At 35.6% G+C, this 23,864-nt stretch overlaps 1 protein-coding gene across 3 annotated transcripts in view; it reads right to left on the bottom strand.

Annotated features, from left to right (window-relative positions):
* LOC108904446 (dmX-like protein 2) overlaps positions 1–23,864 on the bottom strand; it is a 43,924-nt gene that overhangs the window by 13,174 nt on the left and 6,886 nt on the right. For 2 of the 3 annotated variants that reach the window (XM_018707009.2, XM_018707010.1), the window contains exons 7-25: positions 19,699–19,881; positions 18,552–18,682; positions 15,851–16,028; positions 15,629–15,799; positions 15,335–15,575; positions 14,394–14,660; positions 11,548–14,336; positions 7,996–8,304; positions 7,653–7,939; positions 4,350–4,775; positions 3,921–4,298; positions 3,618–3,863; positions 3,306–3,562; positions 3,110–3,247; positions 2,775–3,052; positions 1,822–2,089; positions 1,568–1,768; positions 1,325–1,506; positions 1,021–1,267 (exon numbers count right to left, since the gene is read on the bottom strand). In XM_018707009.2, the coding sequence (XP_018562525.1) occupies positions 1,021–1,267; positions 1,325–1,506; positions 1,568–1,768; positions 1,822–2,089; positions 2,775–3,052; positions 3,110–3,247; positions 3,306–3,562; positions 3,618–3,863; positions 3,921–4,298; positions 4,350–4,775; positions 7,653–7,939; positions 7,996–8,304; positions 11,548–14,336; positions 14,394–14,660; positions 15,335–15,575; positions 15,629–15,799; positions 15,851–16,028; positions 18,552–18,682; positions 19,699–19,881 (7,177 nt within the window). The remainder of the gene's footprint in view (positions 1–1,020; positions 1,268–1,324; positions 1,507–1,567; positions 1,769–1,821; positions 2,090–2,774; positions 3,053–3,109; positions 3,248–3,305; positions 3,563–3,617; positions 3,864–3,920; positions 4,299–4,349; positions 4,776–7,652; positions 7,940–7,995; positions 8,305–11,547; positions 14,337–14,393; positions 14,661–15,334; positions 15,576–15,628; positions 15,800–15,850; positions 16,029–18,551; positions 18,683–19,698; positions 19,882–23,864) is intronic. The other variant, XM_023456094.1, reaches the window with a different exon arrangement.

The following is a 23,864-nucleotide window of genomic DNA, read 5'->3' as shown; positions in this document are numbered from 1 at the left end:
CTGCATTGGGCCACTTGGCAATAAATCTCAGCTGTTGACAAGTGGTTGACAAATTGCCCAGCAGTGCAGTGCAGCAATGCGAAATTTTCGGTGATTCAGGTAATTTTAATTTATTATAGGCACCTTCTATTAATCATTGATATTGCAATTGTGAAAGGGAGAAATGATATTACAGCAAGGCATTTTGGAGACCTTTTGAAACGGAACAAAACGAAATTTACCATCAATATAATAAAATTGTTTGAGGACATAAATAATTAAAATATGTTGTTAGCCAAATGAACAAATATAATAGAAATTTTCTACACATTATATACAAATTATAATTTTTTACCCGTAGCAGAAAACTTTTTTAGGAACGCCTATGAAAGTCATTAAATTTTATTGCCAGGCGTTTTTTTACATGTTCAACTGAATTCAAAAAGACTATACCGTGCTTTCACAGGAAAACAGTACATAGGAGGTGCGTCGGTCAAACGTGCGGCTTCAGCGGTTGGGATGTCGATCTCTATGTGCGCGGCCGTGCGGCGCTGTGGCGTACGTAATCAATCACATCTCACATCAGTAAGGTTGTAGCACCCAGCGCTCCCCACCTTTCCGAATTTACGAACTTGAACAAAGCTAATTCCCCATGTAGCGTTGTACGGTGAAAGCACGGTATTTTAAGGTATAGTGGTGTGTAGCGGAATTTTTATAGTGACATGGTGACTTTTCTTAATTTATAGTTGGCAGCATTGTTGAACAAGACATCTAAATTTGATTATGATTTTTGATATAGTAGGGAAAAGGGTTTACCTGTCAATTATAAAGTGAAATCATACGAATACTGATAGTTCCAAAAACATTTGCTGAAATGTGTAATCGTCGGAAATTCAAGGTAAAAGAAGACATCTATAACTGTATTATAACATAACCACAAATTTAACATTTTGAAAAAACAGGTGAAACTTAGTTTCCAACAAACAATGCCCAAAGTATAAAGAAGCAAATGACTGCCGATTGACTTTTTTCTAGGCTTACTTGATTGAGACAGAAAGCGGCTATGGAATCCTGGTCCTTGTGAATGATCCTGACAGGTTCGATAGCTGCCGGCTCGGGATGAGGCAAGATGTCCTCTATAACGCCCGACCATCTACGTTTTCCAAAAACGGCTCTTATAAATATATCTTGGACCGACTCTTGGTGCACCAAATATGTCCACAGGTTTCTTGCGGGACATGCTGAACTCTTGTCGCTGAATGGTGTATTGTGTGGTTCCAACAACTGCCTAAAAAAGATTTTAAAATTTAGTCGGTAATGCAAACAGGAACTTAAAATCGCTTGCCTATATTTCTGTATCGCAGGTCCGCTAGTGTTTTCAATGAAACATCCAGGTATGTATTCTGATGGCGTCTGTCGGCAGTCCAACTCTTTCTTCAGGTTGTCCTGCCAATTTGTGAGTCTCCTGAGACCGCTGTGTATGAGTGGACTAGCCACAGGAAGTTCACTCATCTCCAAGCCAGCAACCTGAAATGTACAAATTTGATGAAAATATTCCAAGTGGTATCGATATTTTCTATTAACGTACCGCAAGAAAATCCGTAAGTCGATTTTGAACAATTTTTAATGTCGCCAGCTTCAAAACCAGCCAAGAGTAGGAATTAGGGTCTGAATGTTCATTGTTCACAACTTTAATCGTCGACGTTCCAGGGCCATCGAATACATCCTCGTCTTCCTCGCTTTCTTCATTTTCACTCTCCGCTTCATCGATATAATCACCAGAAGTAGGCTGAAAATGTGTCACAAACCTTAAAATTTGATAAAAACACTAAAAGCACTTACCTTCTGTAGCAAATATGCCAAAATACTCATTTCCGGAGGCACAAATTGTTCTCTATAAGTGGGTTTGTCTTCCTTCATGACAGACGTCTGGTGTCCAAGTAGCTTTGTGTTCAATTTGATTCTTTGTTTGCTGAGCCAAGTAGCAGGACCGCCAGATTCATCGGTGGGAGTTTGTACGCTGTGTTGTGTCATTAACTGAACATTTGACCCGCCAGCGCCGGTCAGGCTTGCGGTACGCAATAATTTCTTTATTCCGCCCCCAAATAGTCTACAAGCAAATAATAAATAAGAATAATTTCATTAATCTTAATAAAAAAAGGTCACGATCCGACCAATTTTTTTTTTTTGAACGGTATTTTGGTTGTTCTATTTAATATTTTGGAATAAACTTGGTCTTGTTGTAAAGTAGAAGACTTCCTTTATATGCTGAAAATATAATTCGGGGTCCGAATTGCGGGTATTTGTTGAGCACCCCAACGGTTATCTTTTCCTGTAGTTTCATCCAATTTCAGTCGAATTTGTTCTTTTTATTTAATTCTGAAAATTTTGCACATTTTTTTTTCACTGCTAATTTTGCAATGTAAAAAAATTTTTGCGAGCTTTCACAAAATCCTATCGTAGCAAATTTCCTCAGGAAGAAAATCGATAAGTATGCCTCATGACGATCAGAGACTTATTTTCAGAGATATCAGTGAAAAACTGAAAAAAGAGCAATCATTTTTTTTTCTTTGTTATAAACAATATAACGCTCGTCCTCTACAAAAATACACAAACTTAGGCTTTTATTCTGTGTATTTTTTATTTAATTTTAAACCCATAAAATTCGAGTTAGGCCCGATTTTTGAAACAGCCATGTGTTCGCCCGGATTAATGTGATTTTTTAGGAAATCATTTTAGAGAATTTATTAAAAATCTAGCTACTATCACGAAATTCCTCCTATTCTAATACTTACAATCCCCAAACTTCCTGATTGAAAGTGTGCGCAGTGACGTGATACAAAATAACGCAGTCGCAAGTAACGAGCCCGTACAACAACAAGGCCAAATACACCGCCGTGAAAGACTCGCATAATAATACTGTTAATCGCGGAGAATCCTCGTCCTTCTCCCTCGCCAGGAGAGACCTCAAACTAGTAACTCCTGGCCACTTCGGAGGCAAAGTAATGATGTTTTGTCCTTCGTTAATGGAAATGCGTCTTTTCCTACCAACCAAATGCGTGGCGCCGATTTCCTGCAAGTAATTTCAATTAATCGATGATTCTTATGCGTATTCATGTTAGAGTCTTACTTGTGGATCTTGGATTGCGTTTTTGAACGTATCGGAATCGCACAAAGACTGATAGATACAAGCGGAAAGGGCAATGGCGAGATCTCGCAAAACGATCAACTGAGTTTGGCTGGTGTTTGGTTGTGTCATTTCCACCATCTAAAAAAAAATGTATACATAATAAACAATGCACTCTTTCCGTTATATGAAAACGTACAGTTTGCAGCATGTCGTGCGTAAGACACTGGAGATACCTAATTGGATCGGCGACCACCGTTTTGCTGCTAGCGACAGTCGCAGCAAGAAGAGGCAAACTCGTCGGGAACGGTAAGGGGCTCAGTAACTGCTGATGGGTCTTCTCTTGCTGGAGTTCTTGTAGTAACAACATAAGTTCCATCTTGACGGAGGCCAAGCCGCCGGTAGCGCCGTGTAAGGAACAGTAACTTAATAAAGTCCTCAGTAATGTCTCGTTAGCTGAAAATAAACCAAATGGTCAATATAACAATAGCGTTAAAAAAAAATCTCTTACCTCTCAACCAACGTTTTCTCTTAGCTGCTCTTTGAACTTTGGCCTCAAAATCGAGCTTCTCCTGTACCAAAATTTCGTGCAGGGTTGGCTTGGCGCTTGAAATTTCCGTGCCTGCACCATCCCCCTCCTGAGACTGTTCCAGTTCAGAAAGATCGGTCACTTCCGTTGTAGTGTAATTGCAAAGCTGTCTAAGTGCCTCCACCTCTTTCTCCAACCACATGTACAGCTGGTACCTGAGCTGACCACCTGAACACATAAACAGGTTAAAAGGTTTGTATTACACGGAAATAGAAAAAAAACTACCATCGACTTCGAAACCAGTTGCCAGCGTCGACAGTTCTTCCATAAGTATCTTCAAACAAGCGATGAATTTAAGTTGTTGCGCCATGATATCGATTTGTTGTTGATACTCTTCTTCTTCTTCATTTTCCTCTTCCTCCTCCTCTTTAATGTCTTCTTTCTTCTTGCCTATATTCATGCTGATCCCACCATCAGAATCATCGGAATCTTTATCTTCGTCGTCACTCCATTTGAGTTCGAAGTCATCAGTTTTTACTCCTAAACCACTTACAGGAGCACCCCAATCAAGATTCTCGCTCTTGCTGAGTTGCGGTTTACTGTCCCACGAGATAATTCCAGTGGAAATTTCCGATTTGTCCAGTTTACTGTCCTTTAATGTTTCTGAAATTGATGACATTAATCGAGAAAAGAGTCAACTCGGAAACTACTTACTTGTAGGTTGTTTCAAAGGATCCGATACTACGTAAGGCAGCTTAGACAACACCTCTAGGGCCAAAGCGGGACAACCGGCTCTGAAGTGACCGTGGGCCGTAGCAAAGTACAGCTGCCTCTCCAGAGGCGTTATCCACTCGTCGACTACAATCTGTTTGCCGCCTGGCAACCAAACTTTTCTTGTGCCGTACGCCGCGAGATGTTGACGTACAAGGAGAGGATGGGTTCTCAAGTACACATAGAAGTTAAACACGTTCGGATCTGCTTCTTTTGTTTCCCTCGCTTCTTCATCGTGTGCGTGGTGTTGAGTACCGGCGTTACCCACCAGGAGCGTGTTTAACGACGCCTGGTAGTCCTTCATTTGCCACAGGGCCATTGATCTTAAAAATGGGTCGGGATGTGCCTTTGTAAGGTCCTGATTTTCTCCTATAAGAAAAATATTGTTACATCCGTTACATGCATGCAAATCGTGTGGACTGGTGGAAATTTGCAAACTTTGGTAGATTTGGCATTTATGAAATTTGATATGAATAAAATTTAAGAGGAAGCTCAAGAGGCAGGAAATAAGTCGAGAAATGTCTTTCGACTTTCGTTATCTGCCGATATTAAGTTTTGCATCCCTACAAAGCAGCAGAATGTCAGAAATGATTAAAACTGGTTACATAAAAAAGTATGATCCTTTTGATAGATATTTTGACATAGATATGTATATGAAAATTGCAGATATCCAGATGTAATAATCCCAGATATTGAGACGTAATGAAAATAGGAAACAATCCTTCTCTTCGTAACTTTTGAACCAATTAAGACAAATCAAATACTGATTAAAAGTGGAAAATCATTCTTAAACTCGGTCTAATAATTAAATTTAATGGCTTATATCTCACTATTCAGAAACCGTAGAGGAATAAAAGAATCCTTACTGTAGCTTTCCACTGTGTATCACATGAAAATTTAATAATAGAATTGTATTTTTATGGTTTTCAAATGACAGATTATCTCTATTTTCATATTTAACCAACAGAACCCAATATGTTCTTTACAATAATATAAAGTCAAATACTTTGGAAGTAAGATATGGTGTTCCACAAGGTTCGGTCTTGGGTCCTTTACCTTTTTTTAATTTATGTAAATGATCTAACATTTTTGACAGCAGTATTTTATGTATCCTTTTCGCAGATGACGTTCCTATACCAAATTCAAATTTATCTGTTTTACATAATAACATAACTTTGTTGCAACCATTAGCAAAAGATTGATTTTTTAGCAATAATGTGACAAAATCCAAGACTAAAACTATGATTCTCAGCCTCAGTAACTTGAATGGCATAAGTATTAAGTAAGTGAATATGTCAATAGCCAGTTCCATTCTTATAACATTAGAAAGAAAAATGACATTTGTATTAGATTTTTTAGACTCCAGAAAACAGAATAGGAACAGATTCTTTCAGAGCACAATTTTTCAGTGTATTCCACATGTAAGAAATTTAAACAGTAAAGAATTAGAAATAAAAATTAAAATTTATTAAATCATGCTTTTCATACTAAATTTTTACTGCAAATTTCAATAGGTTTGTTCCAACACAGAATTCAGAATGGTTCCTAACTTAATTCTGGATTTTGCAAATGCGCAGATGCAAATTAGATACGGTTCAGAATTCAGTTCTTTGTTGGAACGATTTTTAGATATTTTTAGAACCGAAACTACTAATCAGAAAAATGCAAATGTCATTCTTCATCATAATTTCATAATTTCTTCGAAATCGGACATCTTCAGCACTTTCCGATCAAATAAAGTATAAGGTCTGAGACACAAAACATATAAAAGAGTCTGTGAAATAAACTAAGCACAATCTGTGTAATCTATGCTAAGCACGAAGTCGAGGTTATGATAAACGGTGGATCATAGACCTATTTTTTAGGTCTATGCGGTGGATAACCGTCATCACACCACCACCAGCACCACCATGCATGCTCAGGATTAGAAATTCTTGTAAAATCCCAGAACTTTTTGAACCGTTCGTAACTCGTTCAAAAATCGTGTTGGAACAGCGAACAGAAAAGTACTAACGGTTCTGAATTTGTGTAGGAACGCGAAAATTATAATGCGCAGACTTATTACGATTCCGAACCATCCCGAATTTTAGTTGGAACGAACCTAATGATTTTCAATATTGGTATATGTATTGTCCACGAACGCGGTAGTTTCCGGACCCGTTTGACGATGGTGACAACGATCAGAAAATCGATTTTTTTATATATTCTTAAATGATAGAACTGTATGTGAAGAATATATTTTGAAAGTTTGAAAACGAAATTCGAAAAAGGTAGAATCAAAAGTGTACAGGTGACTCGTTGACCAGATGTCTGTAGGAGAATTAACCATTTTCAGATGAGTTTCGGGAAATAGTCGCCCTAGTTTTTTAGTTTATAGTTACCCCTTCGTCCACAGAGACGCTCGTTTATCGAATAACTCCGTCTACAAAGGATGGAATAGGGTTATTTACCGTTTTTCTCAAAACTACATTTCTGAAACTGGTGTACATGATTGCGCAAAAACTATTGAATCGATTGAGTTCCCCCTTGGTATAAATGTTGCAAACATTATTACCCCTATGATATTGGAAAATTTTGAAAAAAAACTATTTTTTTATACAAATTCTCCAGAAATTTCGCATAAAAATTCGAATTTTATCTTTAAATGCATGCTATTTTTTTAAATTAGCATTTTTTCCATTTTTCTCAACGTCACATAGAAACCAAACATTTTAAATATGAAAATTTTTGTATTTTGATGCAGATCGAATTTCACGGGGAGTTAGGCTGTAACACTGTTATGGAAATCGCGCCACAACATTGCTGTAACTGTCTACCACAGCTCCGCCATTTTGACGATAAATGAATTCAAAAACAATTTTTTTTTTAAATTTATACTATTACAAATCACTTACAGTCTGATGAATGCAAATAGTTTAAAAAATTCCTCAAAATTGACTCATTTTCCTCCTTCTAATTGCATATGTCCCCTTAATAGGAGAGCTATATTAATATTTAATGACTTGACAACATCGTTTTGTCCTTATTTATGGATTAGATACTGCAATCATAAGAAAATGACGTCACACTTCTATGAGGTTTTTAAAATTCAAACCTATTTGTCTAAGGTATATTATAAAAAAAGGATGGAAAAAACATGATGGGTTATACACACTAAATATTGTGGCAAGAGTTGTAAAAGTGGTCCCTAGTGGTGCATATGCATATAGCGGATATTTAACGAACTAGTTTTTGAATTTATCTCACCATTCTCATCACATCCCAGGATTTCTTTATACAACAACTGCTGCAATTCTTCTCCATCCCCCCTATACAATCTGACAATGATTATTGCCAACTGAAGATCCTGAAGGCGATGTAAACAAATTTCAACTGCGTCTTTGAGATTTCCTGCTAACAGGAAGAAAGCGACTGCGTGATCGAACCTTTGCTTGCCTAGCAAGGCGTAGGCATTTTTCAAGGCAGCTTTCCTCCACCTGTCCTCTGAAAAATTGTTGGAGAAGAAGGTAGTCATTCGTTCATCTCGTTTCGACCTAAAAATTGGCGATTTTTCGCATATTTGTCCCATTTATTTTTTGTCTGTATTTACCTGTACAAACCCCATAGTAGACTCTTCTTATTCATCGCCAAATAATACAGAGCGGCGTCCATCGGATCCTGTTTTGACTGATAAGCTGCTTTCGCTAGCACTTGAACGCTTTGTTTGAGTAAGGCCAAGTTTCGTATCCACCAACCTACACCCAACTCCCGCAGCTGCGTCCAGGTCGGTTCGCCTTTTGCGTAGCTCGGAATCAAATTAAGGAGTTCTTCTTGTGTCTCGGAATGGAACGCCCATGCTAGGTTATTATTACCAACCCCTTGCTTTTGGAATTGCGATCTTTGTGCTAAAGGTAAGCATCTGCAAAGTGAAAAGACGAATTTCACAGAGGTTTTGGCGAGCCGTTCTGATTTATTTTTCTAATTTTAAACTCAAAATTCCCAGTTTATCATGAATAATAAAATTAAAACTTATTAAATTTGATACCTTCAGATTTCAGAAATCTTTATGTAAATAAAATTATATGGGAAATAGTCCAACCAAATTACACTTGGAGAAAAAGACATTGTTACCTGGACTTTTATAAGTGGAAATGGTAAAAGGGCTTATAATAAACCTAAAAAAAAATAAATGTGTGAGCAGGGGTTTTGGAGGGTTGATTTGGGGGGTTGAAAAGTTGTGAAAAATTGTATTATTGAGAATTCTGGCGTAAGTTGATGTCAAACAAAAAAGTATAATACAATACAAAAGTTGTAGATCATGCAAAAATCTACAACTTTTTTAGAAGTCACTTTAAGATAACCTCAAAATTTCCGAGAAAATTGTGAAAAACAACTTTTTTTGGATTTTTCGTTTTTTATTTCTCATTTCCGCAAAAATAATTTAATTTTAACGAAACTTGGTGAAAGTATACCTTTCTGAGTCTTAAATAACCACAAATTTTTTTAGATAAAAAAATCGAGAAGTTTCTAAGATATTAATTTTTTTCGGTTTGAAACACTTTTTTTTCAAAGAAAAATTTTACTTAGGAAAATCATCGTACAGAGTTCTGCCAGTAATAATTTTGTTCGTTTTGACATACTTTTAGGTGAAATAAAAAATCTGTAATCACAGTACAAAAACATGCTCAAAAATGCAAAAAAATAAAATGTCTTGCAACAATGAATTTATCAGTAATTGTTAATAATAATTTGTTTAAATTAAAAAACATTCAAAAACTGATTACACCATTCAATTCATTGTTTGACCCAAAACTTTATTTTTATACAGTATTGCTATAAACATCTAAGTCGAATTACAAATGCACAAATGATAAAACAAATTTTAAAATAAATTGCATATTTACATTGCCACTTTTTTTGCTCTATCCAATGGCGTCAAAAGGTTTTTAGCTATTATTTAAAATTTTTCCTGAGCACGGCTTTGAACGCTTTCAAAATATCTATTAGATGAAGTCATAACAGTATAAAAGTCAATACAGCACAAAATATCCAACAATTTTTTTAATCAATAATGGTACCTAATAAAAAAATAATATGAATTTATGAAATATTTTATTATTCTTAATTAGTATTATAATAGTAGTAAAAAAAATTGTTGGATATTTTGTGCGGTATTGACTATTATACTGTTATGACTTCATCCAATAGATATTTTGAAAGCGTTCAAAGCCGTCCTCAGGAAAAATTTGAAATGATAGCTAAAACAAGCTAAAAACTTTTTGTTATAATAGTAATTAATTAAAAATTACTATTTTGTTATAAAAATAGCAGTATTTAAAAAAAATTTACCCGATGATGGCCCCTGGAAGACGAAACGTCAGATTGCAAAAATGTTGACGCCATTGAATAGAGCGAAAAAAGTGGCATTGTAAATATGGAATTTATTTTAAAATTCGTTTTCAAATAAAGCCAGAAAAAAATTAAATAATTTTGCAAAATTTCGGGTTTTTTCGGATATCTTCAGAACTACCCGGAATTTTAAAACTTTATAAACGGCATTTTGTTAGATATAAAAAAACACAACTTTAAAAAAAAAATAAGTACACTAATCGATCATACGAAAAGAAAATTATTATTTATTTTTATTTTAATTATTCACTATTCTACTTATGTTTATAGCAATACTGTACAAAAATAAATTTTGGGTTTTGGGTTTTTTTTTGTATTTTTTCCGTGTAATTGAATGGTGTAATAAGTTTTTTATTTTTTTTTAAATTTAAACAAACTATCAACAATTATTAAAAAAATGCATCATTTTTTATTTTTTTTTTTCCATTTTTGAGCATGTTTTGAACTGATATTTCAGGTTTTTTTATTTCACCAAAAAGTATATGTCAAAACAAACAAAAAATTATCACCGGCAGAACTCTGTACGATGATTTTTCTTTGAATAAAGTGTTTCAGACAGGAAAAAATGAATATCTCGGAAACTTCTTGATTATTTTTATCTAAAAAAATTTGTGGTTATTTAAGACACAGAAAGGTATACTTTCACCATGTTTCATCAAAATTAAATGATTTTTGCAGAAATGAGAAATAAAAAATGAAAAATCAGAAAAAAACTGTTTTTCGCATTTTTCTCGGAAATTTTGAGGTTATCTTAAAAAGTGATCTCCACAAAAGTTGTAGATTTTTGCATGATCTACAACTTTTGTATTAAATACTTTTTTGTTTGACGTCAACTTTCGCNAGGTACACTAATCGATCATACGAAAAAAAAATTATTATTTATTTTAATTATTCACTATTCTACTTATGTTTATAGCAATACTGTACAAAAATAAATTTTGGGTTTTGGGTTTTTTTTGTATTTTTTCCGTGCAATTGAATGGTGTAATAAGTTTTAATTTTTTTTTAAATTTAAACAAACTATCAACAATTATTAAAAAAATGCGTCATTTTTTATATTTTTTTTTCCATTTTTGAGCATGTTTTGAACTGGTATTTCAGGTTTTTTTATTTCACCAAAAAGTATATGTCAAAACAAAAAAAATGATCACCGGCAGAACTCTGTACGATGATTTTTCTTTGAATAAAGTGTTTCAGACCGGAAAAAATGAATATCTCAGAAACTTCTTGATTTTTTTTATCTAAAAAAATGTGTGGTTATTTAAGACACAGAAAGGTATACTTTCACCATGTTTCGTCAAAATTAAATAATTTTTGCAGAAATGAGAAATAAAAAATGAAAAATCAGAAAAAAACTTTTTCGCATTTTTCTTGGAAAATTTGTGGTTATCTTAAAAAGTGATCTCCACAAAAGTTGTAGATTTTTGCATGATCTACAACTTTTGTATTAAATACTTTTTTGTTTGACGTCAACTTTCGCCAGAAATCCCAATGATACAATTTTTCACAACTTTTCAACCCCCCAAATCAACCCTCCGCCGCACCTGCTCACGCATTTATTTTTTTTTGTTTATTGTAAGCCCCTTTACCATTTCCACTTACAAAAGTTCAGGTAACAATTTTCTTTTTTATTTCCCTCTAAACGAGTTATTACGATCGGTCTAAAATATTAAAAAACGATGATTACTCCAAAATTTTACATTTCAGTTTTTGATGATTGACATTTAAAACCACCAAATAATAAAAAACTTACCTTAATAAGTATCCAAAATGCTTCATTGCCAACAAAAACCTTAGCCCGCAATCATCCAAATTATCGGTCATGATTTCATCATTCTGGCCTGTCAAATTCTCCTTTGCCATTGCAGATTTGGCAGCGTCGATAGCGAATCGCTCTGCCAAGTCAGTGTTACAAGTCGACACCGTATCGGCCAACGCCAGCAAATGCATTTGGTCCAAACTAGACAGACCTGGCAAATGCATATGGGTCAGAAGTCTCGACAAGATCCGTCCCTGTCTTGGAGTGAAATGAGTCAGTCCGATGTTTCTTTCCGACGGTCTACGTTCCATTCGAGATACATCTTGATCTTCAAGAAGGGTATCCAGGGACTCCTCCACTATGACGTTATTATCGAAAAGTTCGTTGTAATCCTTCTTTTCTTCTTGAGCCCCAGAGGATTCTTTGTCGGCAGCCAACAAGGTCCACAAAGGTAAGGGAGGGATGTTATTTATTTCATCGTAGTCGAGAGTTATCTCTCCAATGCTCGCGCGATGTTCAGGACTACCTGCTGGATAACTGACGGATAAAGTTCTGTTCCTGGCCCATCCTTGAATTTCTTCGGGTGGTTCTTGATTTCCCCCGATACATTTAACGAGGTGCGATAAGATGGCCTTAACCCATCTAATTTTTCCGGAATTTAACAATTCCATCAATTGTTTCGGGTGATATTGGGGTAGAACTGGACAGGCAATCCTCGAAGCCTCAAAAAGCCCATAATCTGGCATGTAGTCCACATTCGGTTCCTTGTTTCTTTTCCGATCCAATATTTGAAGGTTAACAGAACTTATACGTCCTAAAGTTGGAACCGCTGCTAACTTCCGTTGGTTCTCCTGAGTTAAAGTACGAAAATCAACATCTCTTCCGTTCTTACTGTCGGTCTCGCTGGTTTCGACTTGTGGAACGTTTGGATTTTGCGGTTTCCACTGCGTGTAAACGTGCATTTCCGAATCCATACCAACAACTAATATACCGTCCCGCACCCAACTTATCTGCATGGGCAATGCTGGCAAACCGTCTGCAGTTTGCAACTCTATCTTTCTTAAAGTCATCCACTTGAAATCGTCAACGAAAAGGGGTTGGGCTAGGGAACTGGCCTTTCTCAATATAGGACGGTAATTATTTAGCGACTCCTTCATCGCTTTGACGTTGGCTTGAGCTAAATCCGTAGAAAGCGGAGTGTACAACATGATCTTACTGCCACAAGCGACCGTTAGGATATGCGACCCGTCTTCGTTCGACACCCAATCCAACTGCACGATATGTTTCTGAGTCAACGGACAAATGTTACCCATTTCGGAAATCGATTTCCTCAGCGACTGGAGAGTTGTGAAACTGGGAACGGCCAGTAAAGTTGACTTGATGTGTGGTTCCGCCGTGAGATTTTGCCGGTCGTCGTTGGAAAAAGTATGCAACACTTCATTGATTCTCTGTTTCTTCTTCAAAGTCTTAGAATCGTATAAGTAGCTCAAATCCAAATGCCGATTGATGTCGATCCTGGGCAAATGTATATTTTTCAAATGGATTACATCTTCCAAAACCCATTCAGTGCCGCCAGACGATTCACATTCGTAAATAGCAACGCAAAGATTTATATATCTCGAGTCGTGATCGTTTTTACTGGGCCTCGTAAAGCTCTTCCCGTACTTGTAAGCGCAGGCCAGCCTACCGGAGTAAGCCACGCTAATATTCAGGACCTGCCCCTCGATTTCTATTGCTGATTCTTTAATCATATTCCATTCCGTCCAAATTTTGCCTGTATTAACCACCTCTCCATCTTCCTCCAAAAATAAATGGCTGAACTCTTTAATATGGTTGGAACCGGTGGATACCGCCCAGAACCGTATTATTCCATCGCTGCAAGCAGTCGCAAAACAATATGGGGCCAAGCAAGCGGGATAGATAGATGCCGAGCTGAGATGGCCAGCTGCGGGAGTTGCATGAACGATTTCTACGCCATCTGGGAGCAACAACACCTGTTTAACCTCCCTTGTTACCGTCAAGTTAATGTGGGGGCTAAGTTTGGGTCGCAAATGTAGAGATTCCATGCTGTTCTTCCTGGATAAGTCGTTTTCATCTTGGACAAGGATAGAATCTGGAACGTACATCTGGCTACTAGTTAAAGGGCATTCAATGTCGGTAGAGGCGATGGTTAGTTTCCACATGTGAATTATCGTGTTCTGATCAGTGCAATCTAACAGAACGATGTAGAAAGGTTCCTCAAAGACAGAAGCTTGTTGCAAATCGACCATGGCGTCATGGCCTGATAAGTTGACTGGCGAACTTTTCTGTCCGGTGATTAGCTGTTCCTGGTAGACGTGTAAGAAAGTGGTATTCTGCCACTGGATAGCCTCCGAGATGGTCTCCAGCTGAATGATACACCCAGGTCTTGAGGTACTTTGTTGTGAAACGATGTTGATATTTTCCAACAAGCTTTCTTGGTTAAAAGAGGACAAATCTGACACACTTTCAGTATCTTCGTTCTTCCTATTTTCCCTGAACGATAAATCGGCTAACAATGTTCTGGCATCGATAACTGCCTGGTATACTCTTAAACATTGACCGTCGGATGCCACGAAGCAAGCGCTAGGGGAGTTGGAAAGATTTCCAAGGGTGCTAGAGGGCAGCAGTGTAGGAATCCACGCTACGTTGCTGAATGCAGAAGGTTCGGGAGAACTGATTCTTGCTAGCTCGCATATACCTCCAGATTTTGACAGTGGCCCCACCGCATCTACTTTCCACAGGATCAGTTCGCTACAGAATCCCTACCAATCACAATTTTGTTAAAACTTAAATAAAAAAAAAAACAGAATTATACTTACTGTCCTGTTCTGGGGATGGGACTTTTGATCCACAATGTTGTGATGGCTGGTGGTCAGCAGTAAAGGAAGCACAGGATGACAGGTTATGTCGTTAACTCTAAATCTGTGACCTGATGCCCTGCTTTTGTGCCCGATACTAAGCACCTGGCTGAATTTGCTCTTGTCGGCAAACATCACTTGCCACAGATTGAGCGTGCCGTTGTCGTGTTTGGTCACTAAAAATACCACCGGAGATGTTTCGTTTTGATCATCTACCGGATTTGATGTCTACAAAACAAGTAAAACTATGAAATGTACAATTTTTTAAAGTAGTTGTTAAAAACATTAACAAGGAATCATAGTATGTTGCATTTGAAAGAACAAAAACAGAATACTCAAATGTTTGAATTGTCATTGTTGCGAGAAACAACTACTCCGAGAGCTACATGTCCCTACCAGCATTGAATTATACTCGCAACACCTAGTGCAACAGCTAGGATCATTTGTCATAAGTTTAACCCACCAGGCACAGACCGGTTTCGGACTTATTAGTCCTCATCAGTGTGTCATAGGTGCGACAACCGACAGCTGTTCTTCGTCGTATCATCACGACAAGGAACTACATGCACCTATGACACACTGATGAGGACTAATAAGTCTGAAACCGGTCTGTGCCTGGTGGGTTAACTGATGACAAACGATCCTAGTTGTTGCACTAGGTGTTGCGAGTATAATTCAATGCCGGTAGGGGCATGTAGCTCTCGGAGTAGTTGTTTCTCGCAACACTGACAATTCAAACATTGTGTTACGCCCTCTGTGGGTGGCAGTCTTGTAACAAAGTACCTGCAGTTAGCAGGTCACTTCCTACTGTAGCCATTTGAATGGCACAGTTGGGAGTCCGCACAACAGATGGAGCCATTTGCGCTCCCGCGTACAGAATACTCAAATATTTTAACACTTACTTCAATTTTTGAAATATTTTCATCCTCCTCCTTCACACTGGCCAGATCTCTATGGCAGACTTCCTTGGCAATAGCATCCTTGACCAAATGTTTCAACAGGGGCGTGGTGTTGTACAAGCTGACTGTAGTCGACATGCTCATAGAATCTCCCAGAGGAAACGCAGATGGTATGCGAGTTGAAAAAGACACTTGTGCTTGTCGGAACGAACCAGGATGAAATTCATCCAGCCACTCAACGACCCTACGAAAAATAAAATAAAATAAAAGTGGAAGCACGAGAAAATATACAGATACCATATCAGAAAACTGCCATCCACGGGATGTATGCTAAACAATAAATCTGGACTGTGGTGCCAGTCCCTTAGAAAGCTCTCTATGCGGGCATCTACCCCGTCAGAGCCGACGTCCATTAACGGTTCTTCTGAAGATTCTTCTGAGTCTGGATTTTCAACAACCGGCCTATAACTATAATAGTTAAATTACCATATTCGTAAAAGTAACTAATGTACGTAATACCTGGCAAATTCTTCTAAAAACAATTCTGCCTGCAAACTAAACTGCATCTCTTTGTTATCTAACCAATGCAAGACAAACGCGGGACGTGGATTGCAATAACTAATGCTTGGAACAAGAGGAATATCGGTTTCGGCATTAACCGAAGCTGCTAAGTGGAAATGCAAGCCTGGCGTCACTCCTATAAAATCATAACAAGCTCGTCATTACGATAGGTCAAAAATATGCGTGTTGCTTACACTCTTCCATATAAATGACACATTTACCTTATTTTTAAAATAAAAAATTAAAAAGTTTTTACTAAAACGTAAAGGACACTTCACTTTGTATAGTTATAATCAAATTATTGGTGTTCTACTAAATATCAGTGAAAAAAATTGAATTCTTTGAAAAATGTTTTTTGTATTTTTGTTTATTACAGGTCTTGTACTTCAACTTTTTGCGTATCAAATACACCTATATAATAAATCATGTCCAACCATTTGCAAATTAAATTAAACTTTTGGCATATAAATTCACACTAATAAAGCTAAAACATATTATACTTAATATTTTATAAAAATATATTCTTGAAGGATATAATATCGAGGGCGTCATATCAGAAGGGCGTAAGAGCCACTATAGTCGGTTTTAGGTTTTTAGGGCGTATGACCTCATTTAATCAATTTGCTTAATAGCTTAATATATCAGAAGGGCGTATATATTCATAAACATCAACACTATTCTAAAGTATTTTACTTAGGCGTATGAACCAATTTTGCAAAACTATATCAGAAAGGTGTATGCCTGTAAATTTCAGATTTGGTTCATACGCCTTGCTGATATGATGGCCTCGATATATAGTTTGAAATTGTTCTCAAAAAATACTAAGATGATGTTATGGAACATGAAACTTATTTTAGTCTCAAAGGGGGTAAATTTAACATATTTTAAGTGTGGGTAAAATATAACCAAAACAAAAGTAGGTGTCCCACTAAGGTCGGTGAGGTACGATATTAGCGAAACTATAGGCCCTAGAATTTCAGAAAAAAAATGACGGATCAAATAAATCGACCAGAGAAATCGCTGGAAATAGTTTTCAAGTTCATAGCTCGGCCGCTTGGGAGCGCAATCTACATACCAAAACATAGTTGAATTTTTCTCAGAAATGTTTCCAATTCAGGTATATTAAATAGTACAAATATGGATTCATTGCGCATAACTTTTGTTATTGACATTTTGTTCTATCTCTCGACAGAAAGGGTGGGGGAAGCCCCTAATGTCAGACCAGAAAAATGCATTTTTTAAGGATTGGCTCATCAAAAGCCCATAGTGTTATACCTCGTTGGAAAGGCCTTTTCATGCTTTATCTCGTGGTGGATGCATAATGTCATTTACCTCAATATGGAAACCTATAGATGGTGTTATGTTAAAAGAATGCCGTTTTATGGATTTTTCTCAAAAATTTTAAAAGCAGTGCTATAGGTTTCTTTACATAAATGAATTCAGCACAAAACATTGATGAATATAGTATAAATTTGAAATTTCTAACAAGTGTTGTTTATTTATTGGCGCTATTTATGCAAGTTTAGGTTGATTCACATTTTCTTAAAAATGTGAAATAGCAGCATAAAACTTTTTATAGGTTAGTTTGAAGAGCATAAAAATAGCTACATTTTGATGCAAAAGAGGGTTTGATATCTTTCTTTGTTATCAAGTTATTCGCAACTTAGTGAGCATAAAATAAATAATTATAATGAATATAGAGAGGAACACAACGCTAACGAAAAGATATTTAATTACCAATACAAAATCCATAGTAAAATAAAAAATAATTGTTGTAATTATTAAATAAAAAAGGGCAAGAAACAGTTTCTTAGCTCCACTAAACAATTTGATAGAATACATATCGCATTTTGAAGGTGCAACGACTATATACATAAGGTAATAAATAAACATCTGAAAAGTTATGTCAGTCGATATAATCAGTATCAGTAGAAGATTATCAACATCCCAGGCATCAGAGGGGGCAACAGATAATGTTATGAAACCAGGAAATTTAAATTTTCACAAGTTGGAAAAGCAAGTGGATATGTATGAAGTGGAATTTCTAGTATCGAGTTTGTATGAAAGTTTCAGCGCTCTCCACACTTTTTTTTCTTACATATTAAATATTTTTAATTTTTAGATTACTGATTATGTTGAATTAACATTATTGATAAAATAAAGGTTATTAATAATAATATTGTTTATTTTTAAACAAAAATTTAATAAAATATTTTATCACCTCATTTTTAACATACATATAAAAGAAAAGTTATTGATTTTGTGTAAGAAATTATGTTCTCTATTCTACAATAAACCGACCTGAATATGTATTCGTATGTTGAAATTAAAGAAATGTTGAAAATAACAAACTCCTAATTTTAAACGTTGCTAAGTTGAAACTCAATAAGTATCATATAAGTATACACACAGAAAACACTATAGCAGCGCCATACAACTGAAACACAGATGGCACCACCTTAGAAGTAGTTACCGATCTTTCCTTCTAATCTTTGTTGCACAGTAGTTATTTCCCGCAACGTCATTAGCTAAAAATGGTAAATTTGATTTGCAAATGTATGAACTTGATTTGAAAGAATCGAATTTCAAGTGCAAAACCTGTACAACTTTATATTTTCAATCAAGAAACCAGGTATATCAAAAATATTTTAAAACTTACCGGTTCCGTGGTAGCCGTAGGAATGAAAATCGTGTACACTGTAAGTGGAAGGTAGGGTAGGTATAGGGGGTGAGGGTCCACCAATGCCATGCCCGTGATGCTTTGCATTACGCCTTATATGAAAACAAGTCCTAAAAATTATTTGCCCTCCTGTACATGGGTATCAGCATTGACGAAGGACACAATTTTAATCGTAAAAGACTTAAAACTGATTGTAAATATTTTATTTAAAACTGTTATTTAATCAACAGATACTATAAATATGATTAAAATGTTAATAAATTCGTTAAATAGTTATTATAGTTAAGTTACATTAAATATGTTCAAATTAGTATCAATTGAAAGTAGAAAAGTAAGTTGGACAATATAATTGTCATTATTTACAAGTATTTTAAAAATGTGAAATATTTTTTAACATTTTACGTTTTGTCGACAATCATTTTGAAATTTTAAAAAAGTGATAACAAAATTGAAAGAAATATTTTTTAACATTTTACGTTTTGTCGACAATAATTTTGAAATTTAAAAAAAAGTAATAACAAAATTGAAAGAACAAATTCGTGGTAAGTCTTTTACTAACCTGCTTCATAGACATACTTAAGCGACAAAATAATGATAGCAACTGAGACATTTCCTTCTATAATAAATGACTCACAATTACGCAATACATATTTTTATAACAACAAACTCCAGCAAAGCATTTTATCCAAATTTATGATACACATCTTTTTCGTCAATAAGACATGTTACAAGTACCTTATAAGCTTATATATTACTATTTTACCTTAATATTGCCCAGAAGCGTAAACCGCATGCCATAAGGCAGAATGCATCAAATATTTTAGATTAGATTTTGACTTTATATAAATCAAGAACACTACGGAATCCTTAAGCCACAAATTTTAATGTAAGTACACCAAGAAAGAGATCTCTGTTACTCACCCATACGCACATAACATCCTTGTGACATTTAATAAATAATAAAACGTTATTCTGAAAACATGTACTCGAAATACAAACACCATTATGTATGAATTAAGCAGCATACATAGTAATATGGCTTACACATAACTTTGCTCATATAAAGTTTGGCGTTAAAATACCCATGTTTCAAATTTTTAAAAATATATCTAAACGATAAACTTACTTCATATGTTTCAGGCGCTGCATGAATCTGTGTTTGTGTCGATGGGTCCTGAATTTCGGATGATGCGCCTGCGGATCCAGCTGGGACAAGTTGACCAGCCCGTCCTCGGGCAGAACCGTCTCCACCCAGAGCCGGCATATGTTGTCTTTGCAGGATGACACCAACATATTTGACACAGACCCCCTAGATATAGTTATCAGATTTTGTAAACCAAATATATTTTAATAATATCGTCAAAGTCTTCAAATTAACTTTTTAATTGGAAACTTTTTGTCTTACGTTAGTATGGCTATTCCCTAAATTGTGATATTTCTACAGACATTTTTATATCAAAGTTATTTCTTAACTTTATAGACTTTTAAAGTACAAATATTTGAATAGTTTCCGCTTCAAATTTACTTCAACCTATCGAAAATATTTTGTACATACAGTGTAGGAAAGTACCGATGGTCTATCAGAAGTTACGTGAGAGCGATAAAGTAAACCATAGAAATCCATGTGATAGACAAGGATGGCTATAATAGTCAACACCCATTTCGCCCTTCCACAAATAAGATCCACTTCTTATTTGTGGAAGGGTGAAATGGGCGTTGACTATTAGACGCCTTCATTATAGCCATCCTTGTCTATCACATGAATTTCTCTGGCTTACTTTATCGCTCTCACGTAACTTCTGATAGACCATCGGTACTTTCCTACACTGTATAACTCTTGTTAAAATTTTGATAGTTATTTCTACAGGATGTAACTAAAATACTTAACAAAACTTCAGTGACAAATGCAAAGTTTTTGTAAACATATGTCCCGAAACACTGTGTTGAGACATAGTGGCACCATAAAAAAAATCCTGTTTATTTTAATGTCCTAATTGGCACACACATTTTCCTGTTATTCATGAGAATAAGCTATAAAAATTGGTCGCAAATGTATCCTCCATAACCATTAGAAAACGATTAAAAATTCGCAAAGATATCCATCATACTCATTTAAGAGGCTAATAAAAGACACAGAATACAAGGTAACAGTTCGAGCATCAGGTGTATTTATTCGCTAAACACTTTTTTTAAAACTTATTAAATAGGTATTTATTTTATTTATTTCTCAAAGGCTAACCCAATTAAGTTTAATATAAAGAGTAAAAAATACATCCACAAAAAATTATAAAAAACCAATTCCCCTTTTTCAATAAATCTAAAGTAGCTGTTTTAGGAATTCAGCCAGATCAGTAAAGAAATAAAATAATTATTTTAAAACATATATTATCTAAAACTACTAGAACACTATTACCCCAGAAAACTGACCACACATTAATTACTAAAAGTGTCATGATATTATTTTTAAAATAATAATAATAATAAGAGTAATCATGCTATTCGCGAATGAAATAAAACATTATTTACAAAGATTTAAAATAAATCACACCTTTTCATTAATAATGAACACTCAGTATACTACAGAAACTTTTTAAATTTTCTACGTCGTTAAAATTTTCACGAACATTTTAGTTGCACCCTTCATACAGGGTGTGGTGTCCATAATCTATAAAAATTACACTACAGCTTCGCAACGATATTTGTAATAGAAAAGTCATATACCAAAAAGTTCAATTTTTGCGTTTTTTTTCATAAATTAAAGTTCAATTATTTATCAAAATATTTTCTCTGGAAATGTACCGTTCGTGTGCTGTACGATGAGTTACGTGCTGTAGACCAGCCTAGTAAACAAATCTTCGTTGAAAGATAGAAAGATACTTCTCAACTTTTGGGGAATATTTCAAAGTACAAACTAAGAAAAATAGATATTTAGAAAAAAAACTGATATTTTCTTATTATAATAATTAATAATAATTACCATCTTAAATGCATTGTTGTTACTGAAAGAGTTCGCAAACAAAACCTCATCCGTAAGCATTTGTAGTTGCCAACTGCGTGCACTAAACAAACTCCATTAAAATATGGAACAAAATGAAATAAAATTTACCACTTCTAAAGAAAATTTTGAAATTGATCCCCATTAGCGCGGATACAGGCATGGCACCGACATACCCAATTTTGGTGAATATTTTCCCAGATTCCAGGTATTCCCCTAATTGTGTCAGCAGCTTCAAATATACGGTTTCACAATTCTTCCACCATAGCAATTGGAGTATTGTAAACCAATGACTTCAAGTGACTCCAAAGATAAAAGTCCACTGGAGTTAGATCGGGTGACCGAGGTGGCCACGCCACAGGACCAAAGCGTCCAATTCATCGCTGAGGAAACATTTCATTCAAAAGTGTCGTTACTTCTCGAGTACTGTGTGAGGAGCCCCAGCTTGAAGATAAAACATGCGTGCCCAAACTTGTAATACCACATCGTCCTATAATTCAGGCAACCGTTTCTTCAAAAAGTCAACATATGTGTCCATTTAGTCGTCCTTCAAAGAAATACAGACCCACAAGTACATCGCCTATTATGCCAGCGCAAACATTTACCAATAACCGATGTTGAAAATGAGTTTCCCTAATCGCGTGAGGATTTTCATCGGCCCATATGTGTATATTATGGAAATTCACTTCATCATGTCGCCTCATCTGTTACACAAACATAAGCAGGAAAGTCTACTTGATTGGCACATTGCCGTAAAAACCATCTGCAAAAACGCATTCGTTGATCACAATCCGGGGGTAAAATCTGTTGAACTGGTTGCAGATGATAGGGGTACAACAGCTGGCACCTTAAGATGCGATGTATGGTACGAGATGAGGTTCCTACTTGCTGTGCGAGTCGTCGAGTACTAATTGTGGGGTCTCTGTTAAGATTTTCCAACACTGCATTTTCAACATTAAGGTCCACTTGCTGACCACGTCCTTCTCCTTGAAGAATAACACTTCCTGTATCTCGCAGCCGCTGAACGCATTGTAGGATTGTATTTGCACATGGGGGGTGACGTTGTGGCTATCGTTCCCGGTACAACCTAGTCGCCGCGAGCACATTTTCACCGGCTGCACCATACACTAACACCATATCGACACGTACGGGAATAGTAAATGCATTGTTTTCTCGGTTCATTGTAAAACTAGTTTCATTGTAAAAAATTAAGCAAAGTAAGAAATAAGAATCTCATTTTTAATGTAATCGGCACGCTATTCTTATTTTTTACTTCTTTATAAAAATTACACTGTCACTATCATGGAATTACAAAATAAAAATTTTTGTCTGAAATCTTTCAGTAATTAACACTGATGAGTCGATGGATGATGCTTAATATTTAATCATTCAGTGAATAATGAATTCAATACAAACACAAAATCAGTTGACTACAAATTTTTTGACAATGTAACCAGTGGCGGCCCGTGGGTTTGAATACAGGAGGGGCGCATTTTGAAAAGAGGACGTACATCCTAAGAGCTGCGGGGGTGTGGGGGGGGACAGCCCCCCGCTTAGCGCTGCAGGCGAAAAATTTTAAGGAATTTGAAGATCATTGTGTTTTGCAAGTACCCCAAAATGAATACTGTCAGTGTGTACAGTAGCTACTTAGATACAATGCGAGAAATAAAATTCCAACGTGTGGGGGCTGAAGTGGATAATCGATCAACCATCAGTTAGGATGTAATTATGTAGATTACTGTAATAGTTCATTCTGTATAGTTTTTCAAGTTCCTTTAAAAACATGGGCATCACTAAGATGTTTATCTAAAACGGGATCAATTTTTGCACTAAGTATAGTATAGTATCAGTTCTAAAAATACCCCTTTGTTTACCGAGTCACTTTTTTTATTATGTTCACGACGAGGAAGGTTACATATACCACATAGTTTTAAGATATTTATAATTTTTGAAAGAAGCAATCGATTTTTCTTAACTGTTTCGTTATGACTATTTATTTGTTCTGCATAAGCACTATTTAAACAAGAAGCAATATTTACTCTTCCTAAAAGTAAAAAACTCACCAACTTATTTTTGTGTTTAGGAGAATTTTCATGTTTCTTAATTTTAATTTCTAAATGTTTCAAGTCAGAAACTCCAGTTTTCGTCCAGTTTTCTTCGCCTCCTCCAAACAATAAACATACAAAACAAAAAATCTATCTTAAAAAGCGCCAAAGCAAAAACAAAAGACATATAACCACACTTCAGTGATACGGGTTACTGCCTCATGGAGTCCCAAAACAAAGAACTGTTGTTGT

Source organism: Anoplophora glabripennis, unplaced genomic scaffold (assembly GCF_000390285.2).
Source record: "Anoplophora glabripennis isolate ALB-LARVAE unplaced genomic scaffold, Agla_2.0 scaffold133, whole genome shotgun sequence".
Taxonomy (NCBI): domain Eukaryota; kingdom Metazoa; phylum Arthropoda; class Insecta; order Coleoptera; family Cerambycidae; genus Anoplophora; species Anoplophora glabripennis.
Note: the sequence above shows the minus strand (reverse complement) of the source record. Positions and strands in the feature narration are given on the sequence as shown.